This window comes from Bactrocera dorsalis, chromosome 4, assembly GCF_023373825.1.
Source record: "Bactrocera dorsalis isolate Fly_Bdor chromosome 4, ASM2337382v1, whole genome shotgun sequence".
NCBI classification, from domain to species: domain Eukaryota; kingdom Metazoa; phylum Arthropoda; class Insecta; order Diptera; family Tephritidae; genus Bactrocera; species Bactrocera dorsalis.
Window position 1 is genome coordinate 16,603,988 of NC_064306.1, and position 25,019 is coordinate 16,629,006.

The 25,019-nt window shown below is 33.2% G+C and overlaps 1 protein-coding gene across 4 annotated transcripts in view; it reads left to right on the top strand.

The window, feature by feature from the left end:
* Positions 1-25,019, top strand: part of LOC105222181 (syntaxin-binding protein 5) — a 61,374-nt gene that overhangs the window by 23,289 nt on the left and 13,066 nt on the right. For 2 of the 4 annotated variants that reach the window (XM_049454600.1, XM_049454601.1), the window contains exon 15: positions 12,094-12,928. The exons of 1 other annotated variant lie outside the window; for it this stretch is intronic. In XM_049454600.1, coding sequence (XP_049310557.1) covers positions 12,094-12,928 — 835 coding nt within the window. Of the gene's footprint in view, positions 1-12,093; positions 12,929-16,881; positions 16,937-25,019 lie in introns of all 4 variants that reach the window. One more of the 4 variants, XM_049454603.1, reaches the window with a different exon arrangement.

The following is a 25,019-nucleotide window of genomic DNA, read 5'->3' on the forward strand; positions in this document are numbered from 1 at the left end:
AACACTCGTTCGACATGCTTTTGGGCCGTACAAAAACTGTATTAAAGCTGAAGGAAACTATTTTGAATAAAATAAATTGATTTTATCGAAAAAACAATTTGTTCTGTTTTTTTTAAGCCCTGTTTACTTCGGAAAGCACCTTGTATATATTTAAATGATCAAGATGACGAGACGTGTTGGAATCCGAGTGACTGTCTGTCGGTCCGTCCGTGCAGGCTGTAACTTGCGTAAAAATGAAGATATCTTGATTACTAACTTGGTACACATATGGCTTCCCATCATAGGAAGTTTGGTATTATAGATGGGCGTAATCGGATCACTGTCACACCCATTAATCGCGAACCTATATTTTTTCATAACTTAGCCCTGAATTAAGATATAAAATTGTAATTTCGTAAAAATAATCGCACTAACGATGGGCAATTTTGGTTAGAAAATATTTAAAAAGTGGGTGTGGCCCGCCCCTGAATAGGTATGAAATGTATATATCCTAAATCTTTTCATGATATCTTCGATCACTCCCCATATAATTTTTTTTTAAATAATAAAAGCGCGATAAGTCAATAGCTAAACGTATCTGATAAATAAAATTTTACGCCGGAGATGTCACGAAAAGGCTTTATAGGAACCGGTGTAAAATTTGGACATTTAGGTGAAAACCCATAACTCCGGAACTACTCGACCGATTTCAACCAAACTCGGTAGTCAATAGTTTCCTGATATTCCTACATTACCGTGTTAAAATGGAAGAATTGGACTACAACCATCTGTACACAATTTATTCCCCATTATTCTTTGACTTTCAAGTGTACAAATCAAGACTCAATCAGTCCGGATAAAAATTTGCACAAATAGTGCCTTCGAAGGCTATAGAAAGTCTCAGAAACCGAATATGTGGACCCCAGTTCCTATTGCGAACTTTTTACCAAAAATGTCGGTTAACCTGTCAGATATACCACTGCAATTCGAAAAGAATTTTCGCGGCTTTGAGCATTGCAAGTTGCAAGAGTTCCTGTTTCTCTGTTATTTTCTTAATCCAAAAAAATACTTGATTTGCTTATGCATAGTTGTCGTAATAGGAACAAATAAATCATACGTACGAAATTCAAAGTTTTGTACATCCCCCTCTTTTTTGTAATGTTTTTTTTTCAAATAAAACCGTGAAAGAACGTTAGAATAAGACAAAACTGTGATTGACATTGAACCCATGTTGTAAACTGGTGAAAATACTATTCTGAAAGGTTTGATACCACTGGAATTCTTGAGGAAATTGCAATCTAAACATACATGCATACATAATGTGATATTATAAAATTGTTTGGTTCGGGTCTTTCTATTAAGCAGAAAAAGCTTACTAAATATTTGAATGAGAAATATTATTTTGTATGTGTTCTAACAATTCTTAAATTTTACGAAAAATTTCTTATAGTTTTTGAATTCCATATAAAGTTATGCATGTTACAGGGGCAAGCGACAAAAAAATTTCCCAAACAATAATGATGTCTCATCATCAGTCTTGGTCGGATAAATATCGGTATGTTTTGGCCACGTAGACACGACTATCGTGAGAACGGATAAAGTTATTCCAACTTTATAATGATATACATATGTATTTATTATTATACGAAAAATGCTTATATAAATAAGTCAACCAATAAGGTCGTAGTACAAGTGAGAAACAATTTATCCAAAAGATTATAGGAATAGTCGCCGTTGATGGTGGTTCCTTTTTGAAGATAGTTCATGAATATTATTCTGTTCACATATCGACGATAGAATTGGATGGTTTAACAGTGCCAAACACTCCTCTAAAGCTTTAATTCGTTATTGTTTTTCGTCGACTGCTAGCTCATGCGACAGCCACCCAAACGTTGCACCACACAAAATGCATTAACTGAAGAATTCAGGTCAGTCAGTACTAAATAAAAATCATGTGGCAAAATCCTAGTAACGCCATCTATTTGTCATCCTATGGATTTTTTGACTGTTGTTAATAAGGAAAAAGAATAAATAAGAATAATGTTTATTAAATTGTAAGGAAAATTCATGCTTAAAATTTCTCATTAGAAATATAAACATGTTTATTAAACTCAAGTGGATTATGATCTCTATTGATTTCTTTGTATTTACTTGTCACTAGTTGTGTTCCAAATACGTTGACAATGCGTTTAATGCGTGCCTTTTCACATCAGTAGGAATGGTCGATTAAATGGATTTCTGTAAGCGATCGAAACGAAATATTCTCGATAATAAGTATTGTTACTTGTTTTTGTGGTTGTGACAATGGTATTATTATGTGAGGTTGTTTCCATTTCTTTACAATTACGATGTGCAAAGACGTAAAAAAATACTTCTGTGTGCAAAAAATAGGAAGACTTTTTAATTTAAATTTCGCTCGGAATCTGTGCCAAATGTTACATCAAAATAATCATTAGTGTTTAGTGAAATTATTCAACAAAGAAGTTCATAAAACTTTGGGTGCCGAAACGTTCAGAATGTTGCACGACTGGTTCCAAAATCACTTAATTTTTTCGAACATCTATGCATCAATGCCGACTACCAGGATGGATGTCATAAAACGTACGACCCGGAAACGGACTATCAATCGGTCGAATATCGTGGCAAAGGTGAGCCGAAGCCGCAAAAGCCTCGTCAAAGCAGGTCAAAAATCAAGGTAAGTTGGCAGTTTTCTTCGATTATCGAATTGTTGTGTACTCCTTCAGACCGTCCAAACTGTCAACAAGAAATACTATTCGAAAGTCTTGCGCCGTTTGGTGAAGCTATTCGTAAAAGGAAGCCGGTATTATGGGACGACAACACTTGGGGTTTGCACCACGATAATGCACCGTCGCATACTGCAATGATTCTTCGTGAGTTTCAACCAATATCGTGCCGCATCCGCCGTATTCGCCTGATTTAGCTCCGTGTGACTTATGGCTATTTAGCAAATTCAAATACACTAAACATGAATCGCTACGCGCATTGATTCCGATAATTGACTTTAACAACGGTTTCGAGAATTGGAAAAAAAAACGTTGACACGAGTATATTTGGAAGGAATTACTTTGAGGTGGGAAGACATAGATTTTGAAGAATAAATTAAGAATTTTAAAATTATGTACAAAGTCTTACTATTTTTTGCTCACAGTAGTATTATAAATAATTTTGGGTTTCTTATTCATATTAGAAATAAGAGGAAATTTAAATTGGTTTGGATCTTCAAAATTTTATGTAATTATTTTATTTCTGTTTGGCCCCTATTAACTATTACGAAAACACAATGCAACACAATTCATAACTAAAGGATTTATTTTGACGACATACACTTCAAAAACAAAAGTAATTGGTGTTACGGTTGTTACACCAAGCAATGCAATTCTAAACATTTAAACTTGTATTAATTTTGTAAGCTTAGTCATTTAGACATTGTCTATAAAGAGAGCGATTTAAAAAATAGTTGTCACGAATTAGTGAAATATAAAACAAGCCAGTTAGCGATGCACGCTTCGAAAATGCGAGAGCCTTAAAAGTAGCTTTGTATTAGGATCAGAAATATGAAATGCGATTAACGAATTATGTTAAATACAATCTTAAATAGATTTCGAAAAGCAAATATATTTAATAATGATTTGATAGTTTGAAAAAGTATTAAAACTGAGGCTTAACTGGAAAAATGCCGTGCTACAAAATTGTGAATGAGATCGATCCTATAAAGTCACCTCGCCTTACAGAAGTTAGTACATTCCCGGGGAATCACATCACACATTTTACGATTAACGCTAAATGAAATATTCGTGCACTCTAACTGCTTTATAATTTCTTTGACATTATATATGCCAAATCTTGACGGGGAACGTATTGATATTTCGCACTACAGTTTAAAAAAATATTTTTATTTATTCACCAAGCTTTCGTCATACAAATATCAAAGCATAAAGCTAGATTTGGACGGTACATGCTCTACCGACTGTTTTAGAGTAATGCTGTTCATTTAATTTATGTACTTACATTGAACTATGACTACACAGAGTTGAGTCCATTTTCATTTACATATTTTTTAAGTGAATTTGAAAAGAATTGTGACGCTAAGTAAGTTTAGGTAAGTAGCTTTGAAACCTTTCAAATAATATTGGTGTGCAGTTATTATATAGATAATAAATTTCTTAAATAATGATTGATGTACTGTGGTCAGATTGCCGTAAAGAGTTTTCTCCATCACTTTATCAAAATAATAATACAAAAAGCTATTATTTAGCGATACCATAAAATGATTACGCGTAATTGGTGTAAACCCTCAAAAAAAACGTTAAAGCTATAATACCCTTCACAAATAAAAAAGTTTCCAAACAAGAACTTGTTTCTTGGACAATAATCTATGCCAAATTTTGTGTAGATATCTTGTCAAATAAAGAAGTTTTAAATACAAGGGCGTATTTTTGTATGGATGCTATAACTATAGTTATCCGATCTGAACAATTTTTCAAAAACTATATCGTGGTTTTGGATAGTAATATATGCCAAATTTCGTGAAGATATCTCATCAAATAATAAAGTTTTATCGATTTTTAGTTCTATTTCGAAGATAGACGATCAATCTAAATCTAAATTATTAATTTATATAATAAAATGATCGAAGATAGATAACGGGGTTTGACTAGTAGTTTTGGATTTATACTAAATTTTATATAAATTACTAATTTGGTTATAAAATGATGAAAAATTAAATGGTAATTTCTATTGTAATTTATGGTAAGCAGTGAAGCTTAGTTTTCAATGATAATTCACACAATTCTCTTTTTTCGAAAAACTTGCCAATAATTCACTTTTATATTATTAATGAATAACACTGATTGACTATCTGGAAATATATAGTATATTTATACTCTCTCAGAGTGAGAGAAGAATAGTTTATTAATTGTAGAATATCGATAGGGATGAGTCCAGTTTTCCCTCAGTATATTGCCATTTGGATACTTGGATTTTTCTCCCATTAGTTTCGATTGAGTCAGAACAAGAAATATTGGTTTCCAAACTTCACAGTTTTGTTGGTTATTAATTTGTTTAATGTTTACTAAATCAAAATCTTTGACTTCTGAGATCTTCTAGTTGCTTTCAGAAAATGTAAAGTTTTATTTTGTTTTCTCGCCACAATATACTTGTATAGAACGCAAACTCTTTTCCTTCTTAGGTAGTACTGATATGTAGAAAAGTCAATACTAAAATGTTAATAGTCGTACACGTGACGATTGTTATTTGAGAGTTATTTAATTGTTACGTTGCAAATGAAATAATTTGTAAACTCAAATATTTTTCGGAGACTTTACTGAATAGCAGACTACTTGTATAGTAATTTTCTGTATCTCATCTTGATCTTATTGCCTAATTGCAACCCTTTTTATATTCTTGCAACTAATTGCTGCAGAGTATTATAGTTTTGTTCACCTAACGGCTGTACGTATCACATAAACTAAGCGAGATAGATATAGGGTTATACAGTTACGGACAATAAAATAAGATCAAAGGTTTTGCTTTAACACGTTCTACCCGGGGCATTTTTTGCGTGTTCGTATACAGCGCGAGCACGAGAATCCAAGTTGTTCGTTCAACGGAACTCTTCTACTGCGCAATAAGTATACACGCAAAACCAACTTCTTCGTTCGCGGAATTATGTATGTCTCTTTCTAGTATGGTTTTTGAATTAAAAGTATAAACATTTGTGTACCCCAGTGGTACACGCCGCCAGATAAACGTAGTGCCCGTGTACCACCGGTGGTACACGCCGGGTAGAACATGTTAAAACAATGGTATACTTTCTTTTTGAAATTGTTCATTTATGTAGTAGCTTTTCTGCATAATAACAAAGGCAATAATATGTATTTAAAAAATGAGGAAAAGATAGCATTATGAGTTTTACAGTTAACTGTATATTAAAAAGTGTAAATAGCGTGCCTCGTGCTTAGTGACAAAATAATAGAATCAATATCGAAATGGTTTCATAAACGAAAAATATTGGATTTAAAAAGCGTAATAAGTAGTTGGGAGGATGGAGTCATGTGTATAAGTTTACGCAAGTGAGGAATGAGAGCTGCCCCCGCCACGATATCAAAATCGTGCTTGGCGACTTTAACGCCAGGGTGGGCAAAAAAGGTATCTTTGGCACTACGGTTGGTAAATTCAGCCTCCACGAGGAAACATCCCCAAATAGGTTGAGGCTGATTGATGTCGCCGGTGCCCGAAATATGGTTATCTGTAGTACTAGATTTCAGCATAAGAAGATTCATTAAGCCACCTGGCTGTCTCCGGATCGAAAAACCACCAACCACATCGATCGTGGCCCTAACATCGACTCGGACCACTACCTTTTTGCAGCCAAGATTCACACTCGCCTCTGTGCAGCAAAAAACGCACGTCAACAAACACAGGGAAAGTTCGACGCCGAGAAGCTGCAATCACAACCGACAGCAGAACAATTTTCTACTCGACTTGCACCCGGCTCTCTGAGAGTATTCGTCAACAACTCGGTATAAGGAAACTGTGGGACGGCATTTCAAACTCGTACAGCTGCAACCGAAACCATTGGTTTTCGAAAAATGCAAAAGAACAGCTGGTATGACGAGGAGTGCCGTGTCGTAGCGGAGAGAAAACAGACTGCCTACCTCGCAACGTTACGATCGACCACAACACGTGCGGGATGGGATAGATATCGAGAGCTGAAGAGGGAAGCGACACGCATTTGCAGACAGACAAAGAAAGAGGCCGAAATGCGTGAGTATGAAGAGCTTGATAAGCTGGCCGACAGGGGTAATGCTCGAAAATTCTATGAAAAAATGCGGCGGCTAACAGAAGATTTCAAGACCGAAGCATGCTCTTGTAGAACCCCCAAAGGTGATTTAGTGACCGATGCCCAAAGCATACTTAAATTATGGAGAGAACACTTCTCGAGCCTGCTAAATGGCAGTGAGAAGGCGAACTCGATTCCCCAATCGATGACGATGGAGCAGACGTCCCATTGCTCGACCAAGAAGAAGTTCGAATAGTAATTACCCGTCTGAGGAACAACAAAGTGGCGGGGACCGATGGATTGCCGGCCGAGCTATTCAAATACGGTGGCGAAGAACTGATAAGGTGCATGCATCAGCTTCTTTGTAAAATATGGTCGGACGAAAGCATGCCCAATGATTGGAATTTAAGTGTGCTCTGGCCACTCCACAAAAAGGGAGACCCCACAATCTGCGTGCTACCGTGAGATAAGCCTTCTCAACGTATAAGGTTCTATCGAGCATATTGTATGAAAGATTAAAGCTCTCCGTCAACAAACTGATTGGACCTTATCAGTGTGGCTTTAGACCCGGCAAATCAACAACCGACCAGATATTCACCAGGCGCCAAATTTTGGAAAAGACCCGTGAAAGGAGAATCAACACACACCACCTCTTTGTCGATTTCAAAGCTGCTTTCGATAATACGAAAAGGAGCTGCCTTTATGCTGCGATGTCTGAATTTGGTATCCCCGCAAAACTAATAAAACTAATACGGCTGTGTAAACTGCCGTTGAGCAACACTAAAAGCTCCGTCAGAATCGGGAAGGACCTTTCCGGGCCGTTCGATACCAAACGAGGTTTCAGGCAAGGCGACTCCCTGTCGTGCGACGTCTTCAACCTACTTCTAGAGAAAAGAATTCGAGATGCAGAACTACACAGAAAAAGCATCATCTTCTATTAGAGGGTACAGCTGCTGACGTATGCTGATGATATTGATATCATTGGCAACCGTGCCGTTAGTTCTGCTTTTTCCAGAATGGATAAGAAAGCGAAGCAAATGGGTCGAAATATCTCCTGTCATCAAATAAACAGTTGTCGCACTCACGATTTAGCTCTCACGTCAATGTTGACAATCATAACTTTGAAGCCGTAAATAATTTCGTCTATCTTGGAACCACCACCTACAAGGTCAGCCTGGAAATCAAACGCAGGATACCTCTTCTGCCAACAGGTGCTACTTCGGACTGAGTAGGCAATTGAGAAGTAAAGTCTCTCGATGGTGCAGAGGCTTGAACGATGACAACAACCGATGAGTCGACGTTACGAGTTTTCGAGAGAAAAATTCTGCGAAAGTCCTTTACGCGTTGGCCACGGCGAATATCGCATTCGATGGAACGATGAGCTGTATGAGTTATACGACGACATTGACATAGTTCAGCGATTTAAGAGACAGCGGCTACGCTGGCTAGGTCATGTTGTCCGAATGGACAAAAAAACTCCACTCTGAAAGTATTCGACGCAGTACCCGCCGGGGGAAGCAGAGGAAGAGGAAGACCTCTACTCCTTTGGAAGGACCAAGTGGAGAAGGACTTGGCCTCACTTGGAATATCCAATTGGCGCCACGTAGCGAATTTTCATTTTATTATTCTCAGAAACTTTTTTATTTTTATTGAAAAAATTCCAAATTTCAAATCACTATGTTTAATCGTCTAATTGAGATAATCAAACTGCGTCTCAGAAATGTTTAAAGAAACGAAAATTAGTTGGTGAAATTTTAGTTTGTGCAAACAACGACACCTTAGAGTTAAAATACAGTTCCTGGCTTGAGGGAGGATATTTTGAGGGGGTAAGAGTTGAAAAAAAAGTAAAAAAAAAAATTTTTGAAGCACCTTAAAGGTCATACTCCCATATGCTGAATTCGCCTAGAATTTCAGCATTTCCAACAAGAGAGCGACCTGAAACATACTTCGGGTCTTTCAAAAAATGGTTTTTGATCTTGGTGTTAGCGTAATGGCTTGGCCAGAGTAATCACCAGATTTGAATCCCATCAAAAACTTACGGTAAATTGTTAAGTAAAATATAAACGGGTGCCGAAAAATAAAGCAGAATTCTCAGAGAAGGTACAAAGGTCTGGTATTCTGTTCCACAGAACGCTTTCCGTGGCCTAATTAGGGCTATGCCTTGTATTAAACGATCTGTATTAGACGATAAAGTATACATACACTATAATGTAATTACAGTTTTTTCTATTAGTTTCCTTAAAATAATATTTTTTTTTTAATGTAAAAAATTTTGATTCTATTTTTTTGTCCTTCGAAGTTTTTAAATATATTTTTTACCTTTGTTTTTGCAATATTTGGGAATTGTTTTTTTTTTTCTCAAATAATTTACTGCTATCAATAGCACTTGATATGATTATAATAAAATTATAACTTAGTTGAATTTAAATCATATTCATATTTTTTTACCATGCGTGATTCTATTTTATTGTCCGTAACTGTATATACGAGTATAAATGATGATCAGATGAAAAGTTAAAATCCGGTTGACTGTCTGTCCGTCCGTGCAAGCTGTAACTTGAGTAAAATTGAGATACCTTGATGAAACTTGGAACGTAAGTTCCTTAGTACAAAAAAATTACGAGTTCGTAGATAGGCGTAATCGGACCACTGTCACGCCCACAAATCGCCATTAACCAAAAACATATAAAGTGCCATAACTAAGCACTCAATTAAGATATAAAACAACAACAACCAAATTTGTTGAGTACAAATCTTATAAAAACTTTTACCGACAGTAACATAACAACATAACCCCGCCCACTCCCTATAATACGCCAGGTACATTAAATTATACCACAAAGATGATATGAGAGACCTTTATGGAAGCAGGGCTTAAAATTGGACGGTGGGCGTGGCACTACCCACTTTTAGGTAATATCCCATATCTTGTGACCCGACCGACCGATTTCGACAAAATTAGTACGTGTCATTCTTCACTTATTCCTTATGTGACAGTACTAAAATGAAAGAAATCGGGCCACAACCATGCCTACTTCCCATATAGCACAAGTTTAAATTCCACTTGATTCGTTCAGTTTTCAGTACACAGGTCAAGAAGTAAATAATATAAATTATGACTAAAAACTGTTCAAGCCCTTGATACCGAATATTTGGATCCCGGAACCTATAGTTAACTTTTGAAGGAAAATGTCGGTCATTGTGTGATATATATAACTGAAATTAAATGATAATCCTTCTCTTATAATGGGTTGAATCGGACCAATATTTCTCTTAGCCGCCATATACTTAATATTCGAGCTTCCGGGTGACATTGTATCGCTCATATCGGCCAATATGTGAGTTATCCAAAAAAAAAATAAGAAAACGTATTTCACACATAATAGTGTATCTTTGTGCTTAAAATAGATAAATTTGAGCAAAAACTTGACTTAGCCCTTATATAACTAATATTAGGATTTTCGAAAATCCGGCTGACTTTGCTTTTTATGATTGGTTTTACACCTTAAAGTATTTCTCTGGGTTTGTAAGTTGCAAGAGTATAGAATGTTCGGTTGCTCCCGAACTTAGCCCTTCCTTATTTGCTAAAAACTGGGTTCCGTGGAAAAGTGCGACTTTTCAATATTTTTCAATGATTAAGTGATCTTTTGCAATAGGAAACGTTGCCATATTCAAAACATCCATTACTTAAAATCTGGCAGATTATTTACATATAATTGAAATTATTATACATAAAAGTTTAGACTTTTTGGTAAGATTCGACATGCACCATTAAGAATATTCAACTAATTGATGTCTTTCCAAATTTGTTTCATTTGTTAAAAAAAGTTTTATTGAATGCATGCGCTGATTATAATGGAACGAAAGTATGTTGCAAAGATGTAATGCACGTTATTTCCTTGTAATCTACCATATATTATACAAAGAACTCCGTTCAAACATTTTCCATAGTTTTTAATTTATAAACATTACTTTTAATATCTACAATTAAACGTTCGATGTTCATCGGATTTCCTATAAGAAATTTGGTGTGTATTGTTCAAATCTGAATAACTTATGCGTTTCGGTCTTCTTTGTCAAAGTCCGCTGCCAGCTAATTTCTTTAATTTTGCAAATATGCTGCTGGTGTTTAATAATAATTGTTGACCTAAAGCCAGTAAATATTTTTTTATCTTACACTTCTTAGCAATCCCTTTTCGTCAAATGTTTCAAACACGTTTCTTATTTCTTGAATTTTGTTGTTGCATATCGCAATAAGGACTCAAATTGTTCATGGACTTGAGAAAGTTTTGTTTATAATTGGACATTTCGTATCATTTATGACGTAGAGTATCACAATATTTTCTATCAGTCTTCAATTGTACCATCTTTTGAATATCCTAAATCTTTTCTCGGTTTTCTAAGACACATGAAAAAAGGTTAGAAATAATGTTTTGTGAAGTAGGCTGTGGTCACAAAGTTTTCTCTAGCGCTCATTCATAATAATTAAATTATTTTACTTTACAACACTCCCTCAAGTCAGATATTATTTTACCCACCCAGGCTTAATTGACTTATTGCCCATTTACTATTATTTTTGGAGCTCCCCAATATTACAGGTTCAATAATAATACTATCTTAAACAAATAAATAGATTTCATAGGAATTTTGGATCTTAGTTGGCTCCGCTCAGATCATTATAATTAACATAGTAATAATAGCATAAGTCTAATACTATAATATTTTGTTTACGTAGCAAAACGCATGTATTATATTTTGAACACTTTCTTGAATGAAGTCTTAGTAGTTTTTCCACTTCTTCGCCTTATAATATAGAGGTGAATTACCAGGCCAATAATGCTTTAATGACTCTAAAACACGATTACATAATACATACCAGGATGAAAGTTTATGCCAAAGTCGACCTAAAATAAGCATTAACTGAAATTATTAAGGTCTAAAGAAATACATTTTTTTGTTTATTTTTTTCTATGAATTCCTAAAAGAGCTATATAATTATATGTGTTGTAATTTTGTATATAGTTTTTTTTACTGAATGTCCTTGCAGTAAACCTTTGCTAATAATGTAATAATAATTGTAGTTATTTTTTTCGGGGTTTAATGTTGACAAACATCTCTGCATTTTTACAATAAAAAACGAACCTTAAGTCTCATCTCCCTAATGCTTATGTTTTAAATATGTCCAACTTGTACCGCACTAAACTACATGAAAAGGACACACTACTTTTCACAAACGCTATATGTTCGTTGTTGAATCCAAAGTATGCAAAATTATCCTCATTTTTTGCTTAAATTATTATAAATTACTATAGCTGAACGACACCACTAGTCCTGACAGCCCATCCATTGAATTTATTCCCGAAACAAATGAGCCTTTTTCATCTTACCAAAATCAGTCAAATTCATCGCGACCTACATCTCCGGAAAATGAAGTTACATCAACGAATGTTGTGACAAAGAGTCCACTTCGCGAGGAAACCGCCGTAGCGCCAAAAGAACTGCAGGACAGAAGAAAGTCAATGTCATGGAAAACTTTTAACCTTAAACGTCAATTATCTAAAGTCAATATGAAAATTGGAATCAATGTGAATACAGAAATCGATTCTATGAAAAACAATTCAGTGTTTTACATGCAAAAAGAATCATCGCCAATTGAAAGTAGTGGTGAAAATGTATCACCAAAAGACAAAAACATTAGAAGTGAGAGTAAAGATAATTCCTACGATTTCGGCAGGGAACATGATTCCGAACAACGTGATTGTGAAGGCCAACAAATAAGTAGTTTTGCTACAAAAGGTAGCATTAATGCAAATTCAAATTCAAACGATGATACGACAGATGACGGTGATATTTTTGACATTTCAAATGAATTTCAAACAAGCATGAAAAAAGTGGAGTTCGAAAAAGAGACAACTGAGGGTTCTCAAACTTCACGACCTAGTGATTTGCCTCTTTCTGCAACAAGTGATACCAATCAGGGAGATAATGTGTGTGCTAAAACAGCGCGCCAAAATTTTAAAGAAAAGCAAAGAGATCAGCGTCTACTATCTGTTCCGAATATTAAATATCAAACCAGAGATATTCGAGCAAGGACAAATAAAATTGACTCCTCACCGTCTTTAAGCGGAAATGTTTCAAAAAAGATATGTAAGTACTTTGCTACCTAAGAAAACCAAACAACACAATTGTACACTTTCACATCTCGAAAATATAAGATTTGTATATGTATATGTAAATAGTAATAAGCTTATTTAATCCACTGGATTTTTAAAGTTCGTTATCAAAAGTCAAGTAAAATAAATATGTGAATCGTGGGATATTTTGAAATAAAAATCCCTGTACTTAAGTTCGTTGTAGACGACGCTTGCCGCTTATCACAAGATTGGAATGAATTGCAATTTTTATTTCTGCTGTAACAATGAAAAATTAATTATGGTGGTTGAAACATTTTATTGTTTTTCAACGTAGTTTCTACGGTAAACAATATACCAATTAAAAAATTCGAAATGGTCGATTAATTTCTTGTTTTGGTCGGAATAAGAATCATTTTGGCAGAGTTAGAATCTTGCTGAAGAATCACTCGTTTCATCTTATTTCACTCATACTTGTCTGGTTTAACGTTCCTATAATTTATACGTATAAAAATAGACGATCAATAATAAATAGCCCCTGAGCCGGTTCTTGGGGTTTATTCTTAAGTATGAGGAGACGCAAATACCTCAAAACGTCGGGGAACATTTATAGCAATAGATGTAATTTGAAATCAAAGGGGGTTCTAAAATTTAAAGTTTTCAATATACATATATATTCTTATCGAAATCTTAATTCCAAATAATAATATGGGCCTTAATAGCCCATATCATGTTGTCGCTGGACTGATATTATTATACTCGTAGTAAACATAGAAAGTGTTATCGAAACATATACAGTAGTCGAAACTTACATAAGCTATTTAGGAAGGTTTGTTAGCTTGAATTTAGTTTAGTGAATAATATATTGAAAATAAATTATGTACTTAAGGGTTGAGTAGGGTTAAATCGTATAAAACTATTTTTATGATATTTTGATGACACGCTTGAAATCTCTTTTTAAAAACCAATGGTACATTATACTATGACATTTAAAGAATATTCTGTTAAATTTTGAAAAATAAGCTAATGGTAGCAATTGTTCTGGAACGTCTCGGAAAAATTTCGAATTGCGGTGTCCCTCATAACTTGGTCCAGCACCAAAATATGGAAAGAAATAGTGTTTCAAATTTCAAAAGGATCGGTGCAGTTGTTTGGAAGGGCACCAATTTAGAAAATGGGTTGTAAAAATGGTTAAAGTTTTGAAATTGTGATACAATGCCGACACATCAAAACAAAAACACCGACAAATCAGAACACGCAAAAATTAGCATACCGAGAAACCAAAATGCCGACATGTGAAAAATATTTTATCTTGTCCGCCCTTTTCCTATCGAAGCACAGAGAGAGAATTCTACTGACTAAGGATTATGAGCCTCGAACGAACAACGCCACCTTTTCTTGATTTGTCGGTGTTTTGATTTATCGGTATTTTAATTTGTCGGGATTCTAAATTTCGAGATTTTGATTGTCGGCATTACGTTATACACCCACGAAAAACACTTAAAGTTTAAAAGTATGTATCACTCATTTAATAAATGGCAATGTTGTCCATTATCCATAAAAATAATTATGAACCGTTCAATTAGTTCATTTATTTATTATTTTTAAGAATGTATTTGTTGAAATATTATGTCATACCAGAAAATCTGAAATTTAAACTTTTGACACCTAGATAAGAAATTTTTTTTACTTCGTAGGTTGCCTTTTTATTTCAGGATTTGAGAACAAAAACAAATTTTAATCATCGTAAATAACTTTATTGTTTTGCAAAACATTTTCGATTAATATCTATGCATATACTATTGCATGCCTTTGAACCTCTTCAAGCGTCGAAAAACGTTAACCTAATATTTTATCTTATACGTCTGAAAATGAAAAGAACTCATTCGGTCCCAATCCAGGACTATACTTTGGATGATTCATCAAATTGATATTTTGAGTACTCAAAAATGCAGTTGTTTCAGTCGATATGTGACAATTTGCATTGTCGTAGTGAAGTGTGATCCGTCTTCTGGCAAACAGATGGTTGTGTATCACTAAGAATTTATTGTTCTGCGTTGAGTCGTGAAAGTTGGCATAGTTATTCATTTATTCCTTCAGAAGGTCTTAACGGAGCCCATTTCTGCAAAACCATCGTCGAATTTGCGATTACATTCGATGAAATAAGTCTCAATTCAAGAAATTATTACACAATTTCTGTTTGTAAAATAAATTTCAAAATTTAAAACATTTATTTCGGCAGAAATTATTGTTTGTCGAAAAGATTTAAAATCTCGCAAAAATAAATGCATCAAAGCGTTAATTAGCTAAAAAATGTTTAAAAAATGTGGGTTAACACTACCAACACCAAGATGATCATCACGGTATACGTATACGCGCACATACTATTGGGGTATTCACAACCTGTCGTAAAGCATCGTAAAATTTTAAATTTTTACACTTGTTTAAAAAAATTGTTGTTGGATTTCATACAAAAATTAGTTTACACGCTATGTTATCGAATCGTTATAACTTATAACTTTATGAGACTTGTGAAAACTCTATATGTATTTAGAAATTTAGTATTGTAAATAAATTTTGATATTTATTGAAGGGTACAAACAAATCTCAAAGCGTAACCGTTTGCATAAAAAAAAAACTTTTTCTACTATATTCTAGCCAAGTTGTTTGATATAAATAACCCTTTACATCGACTTGGTTTACTTAATAAAAAAAAAAATTATCTCTAATAAAGTTCCTCACCTTAATTATCACACAGTTTGTATGGCAGCTACTTATATGTTATAGTAGTTCGATCTGAACAATTTGTTCGCAAATTGAACTGTTTCTTTTTAACAATACTTCGAGTAAAATTTTGTGAAGATAAAAAAGTTTTCCATACAATAACTTAATTGTGATCATTAAATTTGTATGGCTGCTGTGTGCTATAGTAGTTCGATATCGGCGATTCCGGCAAATTGGAAGCTTCTTGTGGAGAAAAAGGTGTACTCAAAATTTTCGATCGATATTTCAAAACTAAGGGACTAGATCGCGTAAATACAGATGGACACAATTTAATCGACACAGCTTGTCAAGCTGATCATTTACGTATATATGCAATGGGTGTTTGCTTTGTAGAAAACTTAATATACCTTTTTCCGGGTATAAAAATAAAAGATATTTGAATATCTTTAATTGAGTCCCAAGTAATAAAAGCTTGTTTAAAGTTTTTTGATAAAAATTTTTCATTTGAGAAGATTAAAAAACATTTATTGTGTAAAATATTACTAAATATAATAAAATTTATAAAATCAAATGTAAATAAAATCAATATTGCAATGGGGGCAACACTCAGTATTAAAAGGCATTTAAATTGGACTGTGAGAAAACTGTTATCTTTCTTGTAGGCCGTAGTCTATCCAATATTTTGTTCTTTTTATCAATTATGGCATGTTTCCGGTCAAACTTATATATTCTTTCAAAAAATATCGCGCGCATATTAAACAAAAAAATATTTTAACAACTTTTTATTTGTACACATTCCTTCTTCCAACTTCCTTAACACAAAATTCTCCTTCCTACGAAAATTTGAAGAAAACATGACCAAAATTATAGTGCTTTCAAACACTTTTTTACAATTTATTTTACTTCCCAGAGACACAATCAATGCCAAAGCATTCGATCAAAAATGCCTTCCCTCAATTTTGGTATCATGTTATGAAAATTGGTTTTCTATCTGGTCTTTGCAGTTTTATTTTGTACCTATGTTGAAAAAAAATGTGAAAATATTTAAGTCGAATGCTTTTACAACAATTGCTTAATTAGTAAAAGAAGCTCATAATACATTCAATATTGTGATTAAATGTAATTTAGACAGTAGTGTTATTCGCACTTACCTTCACACCAGCAAACATCTGCATACAATTCTATCGCTAAGTAGAGAAACTTTTTCTAATCTGAAACTCTTCTGCTTTCTCTTTCTGGAACTAGGATTCTGATGCAGATCAGTACAACTGTCTTTATGTCATTGTGTGGAGGCTGTTTGGTAATTCATTTATTTCTTTCTAATTTTAGAAGATTAGTGCTAATTGAATGGTCTATAAACAAAATACCTTATGCACTATGCAAAAAATTATTGTATAAGAATTTGTTAACGTAGTAGTTGCCAATTCACTTAAATACTCGTATTAATGCAAACACCTTTTAGCGGGTGTATTATTGGATAAGCCTTCCACATATCCCGCTTTAAACCTATACAAATCCGTCTTTTGTTTTGTCATATTCCTTAATGGATGTGTGTGTATGTTTTTATGTATGTATGTATATAAATGTTACGTTGCACTGTCCTTTAAACGCAGCAATAGAAATGACAACCCAGTTAGAATTTCATATTTTGTGTTGAAATCAACACAGAAAATAGATAAAACAAGATAATTTTAAAAACCAAAATAATTATTTTCAATATGGCTTGATAAATAATATAATAGTTATAAATATACATGGACGCTTTCGCTGTGTGACGTTTTCGGAAACAATTATTTTTAATAACACATAACTAATTTTATTTACTTTTATAACATTAAATTATAAAAATTATATTATTTTTAATCAACATATCAATAATTTAGAAATATGCTTTTATCATTTTACGCAATTCTATTCAACTGTAAGCTACAATAACACCAATTTGGATTTAATTTTTATAAGATTAAGAATTTTAATAAGAGCTTAATTTTTATTTTTAATCTAAAAATATTTCTATGGGTAAAAATGTTGAGCTCTTAACTAGCTAAAGAAATACTAAATTTCATCAAATTGTTAGTATCAGTAAGGATAATTTATTTTATTTATATGGTTAAGCTTCGGCTCCTCTCATAATTTTGCTTTTTTAATAACATTATTGAATGAGCTACATATGTCTACTACTATGGACAAAAAATAGTAAGACTTTTTAATTTAAATTTCGCGTGAAATCCCATTAGTCGAAATATATTCTTGTTCTAAGTTGGAATGACTGTCAGGGACATCTGTGCCAAATGCCACATAAAAATAATCATTAATGTTTAATATACGCTTGTCTTTGAGAAGTACATAAATTATTCAACATTAAATTTTGGAATTAAATTACTGGTGCCGAAGCGTACAGAATGTTGAAAAAAGGCTTTCGGGGATAATCATTTGTCCCGAACAAGTGTTTTTGATTGGTACAAATTATTCAAAGGGAGTCGAGAACTCGTCCAAGACGGCTACAAACATCAGCTGATGATCAACACTTCAATAAAATAAGGAAATTTGTGCTTGAGAGTCGGTGGTTGACAGTCAAAGATCTTAATGGCATCGTTGGAATATCGGAAGGATCACTGAAAACTATTTTGAAAGATCTTTTGAACTTAAGAAAAGTGAAAGCACCATTGCACACTGGTCGATTTCATAGGCCAAAAATAAAAACATAAAATTTTGAAATTTACCACTGTTTGTATCAAAGCTATTTATTAAAATACCCATAAAACTAACGGTAAATACATTTTTGCTCTATCCCATTGGTAGGGGCTACGAAAAGCGAGAGAAGTGACCCAATAGAAACACGCGGCCTGTACAGTGAAAATAGCTTAAAAATTATCTCTTATAATAAATTAAATTTGCAATATAAAATCGTGCTTAATCTCCATAAATCGAAATGTGTATTGATAATAAAGGTATATGTTATACTATATAACAAAGTGGTTTTTATGTAATAATATGTTATTTTATTATTTTAAAACAATTGTTTTTTCAGTGGTATGTTTTTCTTTATACAAAAAGTTGTGATCCCTGTCTCGCCCTCAAATGAATCAAGTTTGTTTATATCAGTTAATGTTTTCTAAGTCTATGCTTTTGATTTACATACATTTATATATTTGAGCTTTGGTTTTCATTTTCTCACTTTTATCAAATGTTTGTTTCATACGTACTTTTATTTAGGCACATCATATCGATGTAAACTTGCGCGCCTAGATATGTATAATATTATATTTTTGAATTATTTAAATATGTGAAGAAATATCTCTAATCACCGAAGCAAATTTAATAACGCTTCAGTATCTACTTATTAGAAGCTTCGCTACCAAAAAAAATTGATATTAACTTTTTACCCTGCTATGATAACATTTTAATAGAAAAACAGTTATCCGGAGCAAATAAAGGTCTCAGAATCTGATGTTGAAGTTAAGAAAAAAAATTATTGGACCACATTGCGTCGCAAATGTAATTAATGAAGAGAATGTGTCCTCTAATTACTTATTATCAATAGGAATATGTGGCTTTGATGGCAATTCTGGTCAGACCGAATATAAGCAGAAATTTGTATTAATAATAATTTGGAAGACAATAAATTATTTTTCACGACATATGTCCCTGTATAGCTTATAATAAATTCGCAAAATGATGAAGAGCACAAACAAATCTGAAAAAACTACAGACCTTCGTCTACCCGCTATTGCCGTACTGTTCGAATTCAATTTCAAAAGCAATCAGTTTAATAAACCCTAAATGCACAAGAATTGCGCTAGATCTTGCAAAGGAATTAACTTCAAATAATTCCTGGTATTATCTTCCTTCGTCAGTCATAACATCGCTCCCGATGTTATTCAATATACACCAAGCCGATTGCTTTTGAGCTTAGATCCTTTCAACACCAGTCAAAGAAACTATCATGCAAAAGTAAATCAATTTAATAAAATCAGCTTTTGATTTAGTTGAATAATATTCAAAAACTTTCTTTTTATCAACTTTTTTAATTTAATATAATAAATTAAAATTTGTTACCATCGGGAGGTAGCGGAGTGGGAAACGGGAGAGGGAGATTTTAAAAAGCTTTGGCAAAAGTTTCACCTTTATATAGGCAGTGAAAGTACTTTGACCACTGTGCATTGGTTCCAAAATCATTCAAGTTTTTGAGTCTTTGAAACAATACTCTCCGACTACCAGGATGTCATGAATGCGACCCGGAATCAGAACATCAAAGGGCCGAATATAGTGGCAAAGGTGAGCCGAATTCGAAAAAACCACGTCAAAGCAGATCAAAAATCAAGGTTATTTTGCCACGTTTTCTTCAATTATTGAGGTGTGGTATACTCCGAATTCCTTCCGACCGACCAAACTGTCAACAAGGAATACTACTTGAGTATTTTGCGGCGTTTGCTATTCGTAAAAAGAAGACGGGATTATGTACCGACATCTCTTGGTTTTTCCTCCACGATAATGCACCGTCGCATACTGCACGATTCTTCGTAAATTTTCCGCCTATTTTTCAACCAATATCGTGTCACAACCACCGTATTCGCCTGATTTAGCTTCGTGTGACTATTGGCTATTCAGCAGACTCAAACGACCGCTCCAGGGAAACCTCAATTGAAGATATTAAACGTGAATCGTTACTCGTATTGAAGGCTACTTCGGAAATTGACTTTAACAAGTGTATTGGAGCCAAAGGGAGAGGGACGACATATATTTTAAAGAATGTAACATTGTATGTGTGAACTAGTGTAGCATATTGCCACATTACTAGCGACACATGGGTGGCCTATCTTCCTGATAATTAAAGCTGCTAAGCTAGCCGAAGCGTTTTAATAGAATATATACACTGATAGGTTAGTGAAAGAGTAATACAACGGTTTCGGATCCACCGTCGGAATTTGGAAATAGAAATACATGAAATAACATTCGCATACTCTCCATTCTGCCGGTTGTACTTTGCCAAGTTTATGAAAGTGCGATTTTAAAGAGAGATGTACTTTGATAACCCCTACAATGTTACTTAGACCCCCCTTACCTAAGAGTAGAAGCTTTCTGTGCGCAATCAAAACTATCCCAAAATAATTTTCTATTTCCATTAAATTAAACGGTATTAAACAGATGTCAGCTATCACAGGTACTTAACTTTGCTTTATTTTCCTTTTTGTCAAATGTGATTTTACGAGAATTTTTATTTACATTCAACTTCATTTGTAGGTAGGTAGAGTGGATATCTGACGACGAACCTAGGCCTTTTGTGGACCTATGCTATATAAAAGTTTTTATTTATGCAACCTCGGATACATCGTCTATAAACCCTAGTCCAGTAGTTGCGATTCTTTTCTTATACAAAGCCTTGCATTCATAAGGAAGATAGAGATTCTTTTATCTTCTGACAGCTCCGACAATTGTCATTGTATGGTGTTCCCAGTGCAGTGATGATCGGCATGGACTTTATGACTGCTTGTTGAGCAAGTAAGGGATTGACTCCACCGAGACTCAGCTCTTTTTACAACATATTTGTCGCTTAAATATCCACAAGGAGCTAGATTCATATGAATTCTCTCTTTTTCAGGTTCTAGTTGTGGGGTGGTGCCTGCTCTGGCTAGTCTGTCTACTTTATCAGGGATATCACTATGTCTGACACCCATCGACTGTTTATTGTGAAATAGGATCTTAGATTCACCAAAAGATTTTGAAATTCTATCACTAACTTTGAAGAAACTCTAAAGGGGTTTAGTGATTTCAAAGCCGTTTAGCTATCTGTATATATATATATTTCTTGAAACTTTCTTGAATTGCTATGATTTCCGTTTGGGAGACGCTGGTCTGGTCTGGTAATCGAAAGCAGATTTTGTTATCTAATTTTGCTGAAAAGAAACCACTTCCTATTTGAATATCTAGACCGATTTCTTTAAACTCTTCTCTGAAAGGCAATGAGTTTAAAACTACAGGATTTCGAAATTCGTGATATTGGGTGGAAAGGGAACTCACTTAGTATCTTAAACTACAGACGACTAATAAGAAGGATTCCTTCAGTAACTCAGCTTATCATGACTATTTAATCAGTTTGACATAAATGAAAAATTGCCATTAAAACTGTTTTAACGGCAGGATAGATTGATTTGTTTAGAGAAACTCGACGTAAATATACATATTCCATTACTTCTGTAGAATTTTATTGATATTTTTAAATTAAATTTTAAATTCTGATTTATTGTATATGGTATTGTTTTCGGTAGGTTTGTTAAAGAAAAAGTTGCGCCATTGTCAACTTGGGAAGTAGTTGAAACAATTCAGATTTAAGAAAATAAAATATGTGTGAAAATTCGATAAAACTATTTCAGTTGGTAATAGTTTTAATTAGTACCAAACTCGGTAAATGGCAACTATTCTTTTACGTTTTTGCTTCTGTTCTACAGGACCAACTAATTAAAGCACAGTTCGGAAATAAGTAAATGGAGTACAAACTACTTTTGTCATTTAGGTTGCGGAAACTATTTGCTATTTATTATTTCGATTTTGTACAATTGATTTTTTTCAAAACAAACGATTCTTCAATAATTGAAAGAATGACACACAGAAGCGCTTGGTACTTCCCACGAATAACAAATGATCACTCTGTAATGACGATATACTCATTACTTCATTATATCAAATCATCGAATCATTGGAAAAAGCTTGGGCTCTCTTGTCTTTTCTTGTTTTTAGTCGTTTTTGTTCTTAATAAACCAGCATAGAGAGATCGTTGGATGATAAAATATTCAAATAAAAACATAATTTGTTCAGTTTTTTCCTTAAACAATGAAAAAAAAATTAAATTTAATGACTTCGCTCCAACCAAACTGGTCTCTGTACTGACTTTCGTCACTACGTAGTAGTCATGAGAAATTGTTTGTATTTGATTTTATGTAATACCATGTTCAGACCGACACTTAATCTCACGATTTCGGCTGTTGAATGGATTATCCCACTAATCTTACAAATTTATCAAGATTTCGCCATACAAAAATGACAGTTCCAAATCACTTCATTGAAATGATTTGAAACTGATCCACGCTAAATCTCTCTGTGCGACTCTGATTTTGCGCAATCTACTTGTCAGCACTGAAATTCTGTTACATTATCACAGCTGATTTAGACACTACAAAGGGAAAAAAATGTAAACAAACAAATTTTTTTTAAAGCAATGAATCTAATTTCACCTGAAAATCGACTTAACAAATGAAAAAATGCATCCATTATATGGAAAATATTAAAAAGAAGACGGCTTTTATTTCAAAATACTATATGACAATCTTTTCTTTTGATAAATATTAAGCGATGTGAATTCTTGAATGACAATAACAGCTGTTTTTTGATCTTTCTAACGGCAGTGAGAACACTGTTGGGTTATGAAATGCTTAAATGTAATCTAATCTTTTAAATTTTCGGTCTGAACATGGTATAATATGCAAATTAATTTTTAATTATCTTAATATGTCAACCCATCTGCGTCATTCAGACATCATCAATGTTTGTCACAGTTGTTGTCTGGCGTCGTTCATGGTATCGTTGTTAAATCAAAACTATTTGCAGAGTGGTTTTCTGGGCTATGTTTTAATCATACTGTTGACCACTGATAACAATACAATAGCTACAATAAAGTATTATATAAAAATACTTTTTAAAACATTTTGCCTTATGTGATTAGTATTAGTTAGTTATTACCCTGATGACTAGGGACGGCAAAATTTTTTTTAATCGATTAAATAATGAAATGATTAATTGCAAGATATAAAAAAATAATTGCAATTAATGTAAAAAAATCGATTAATCGATTAACTTTTTTGTTTTCAAATAATACTAAATTGCATAAAGACCACCACCAAGTTTCAGCTCCGAATCTTGTATTTTAATGCTCTATCACAGAGTCCCAGACATATCCTAAAAGCGAAAATGGCCTACATATACATATTTGAAGTTAACTAGCACAATGACATTAAATTTTTCAAAATATGTACAGCAATCTTAAAGTAAAAGAATTGCCTCTTGCTTGAAAGACTATGTTTTGCAACTTTGCTTAAAAATAAAACCAATAAAATATAGGAGACTATATTCTTACTTCAGACATTCAAATTATGTTGGTATATACTCGTACATACACAAAAACAAAAACGGAAATAAAATTAAAATATCGTATTAAAAATTCATTTGTCTTAGCATAAATGAAAATATATTAATTGAAGTCATGAAAATTTATTCTCTGTTCAACCAAGTTTGAAGAAAAAGCAATTTCGATAAACGTTTTGTTGTCAAACGATTGCGTTTTTCGGTCGCAGTTGCACGCGCTTTTGAGAAAAGCCGCTCAGCTGAGTCTAATTTGTACACATATATTTATATATGTATAACTAGAAGAAATTTAAAATGTAATACCGATTGCTCCAACTTACCACCAATTTGCAGGCTACAGTTGCATGCTTTAATTTTAAATGTTGCAACATATTTGATGTGTTACTAGAAAATTTTAAATTTTTGCAGCAAAGTTGACATTTAACGTCGTTATTGCTTATTTTATTAAAAAATTTCCACACTTCGCTTTTAACTGGCGCCATTGCTCTTCAAACAACTGAACGTAAAATGCGTTTGACTTAACTGTAAATGCAGTGTTACCAGACATTCATTTGTTGATGTTAAACTACGTTGACATATTAGAATTTAACTTCGTTTACACCGTTTCTGACTGATGCGACCAAAATGTATTAAATTTCAAAATGCTGTTTGCGATTATTTTGCAATTACTCGAGTAATAGTCGAGTAATTAGAAAAGGTGTTTCGATGCAATTAAATCGTAAATTGAGTGAAAGTAATCGATTAATTTAATCAAATGATTAATCGTTGCCATCCCTACTGATGACCTCTTTCAAAATAAAAAAAAAAACAAGAAAAAACGTTAACTTCAGCTGCAACGAAGCTAACGTACCCTTCACAGGTGCATTTCTTTTAGTAACTTTAGTAACTATGGAAGTGTTTAAGTAAATCTAAAGACGTAACCGGCCAGTGGTTTTCATCCAAAGGAAAACATTTTACTAGTTCTTTTAAGCCAGGTATAACATTGAGGTTATTTACGTAATAAAGGAAATAGATCTTTTAGACGTTTATAGTTATTTAAAATTTTATGAAGATTTATTAATAACATAAACTTAATGGAAAAAAATATAATATTTATATATTATTACATATATATCATATATACATATATTTACAGTTTGCTTTATAAAAACACAGAGCAGAGGAGGTTACATTATTTCTATGAACAATAACTCATACCAAATTTCGTGAATATATGTATCTTGTCAAATGTGAAGAACTTGAAC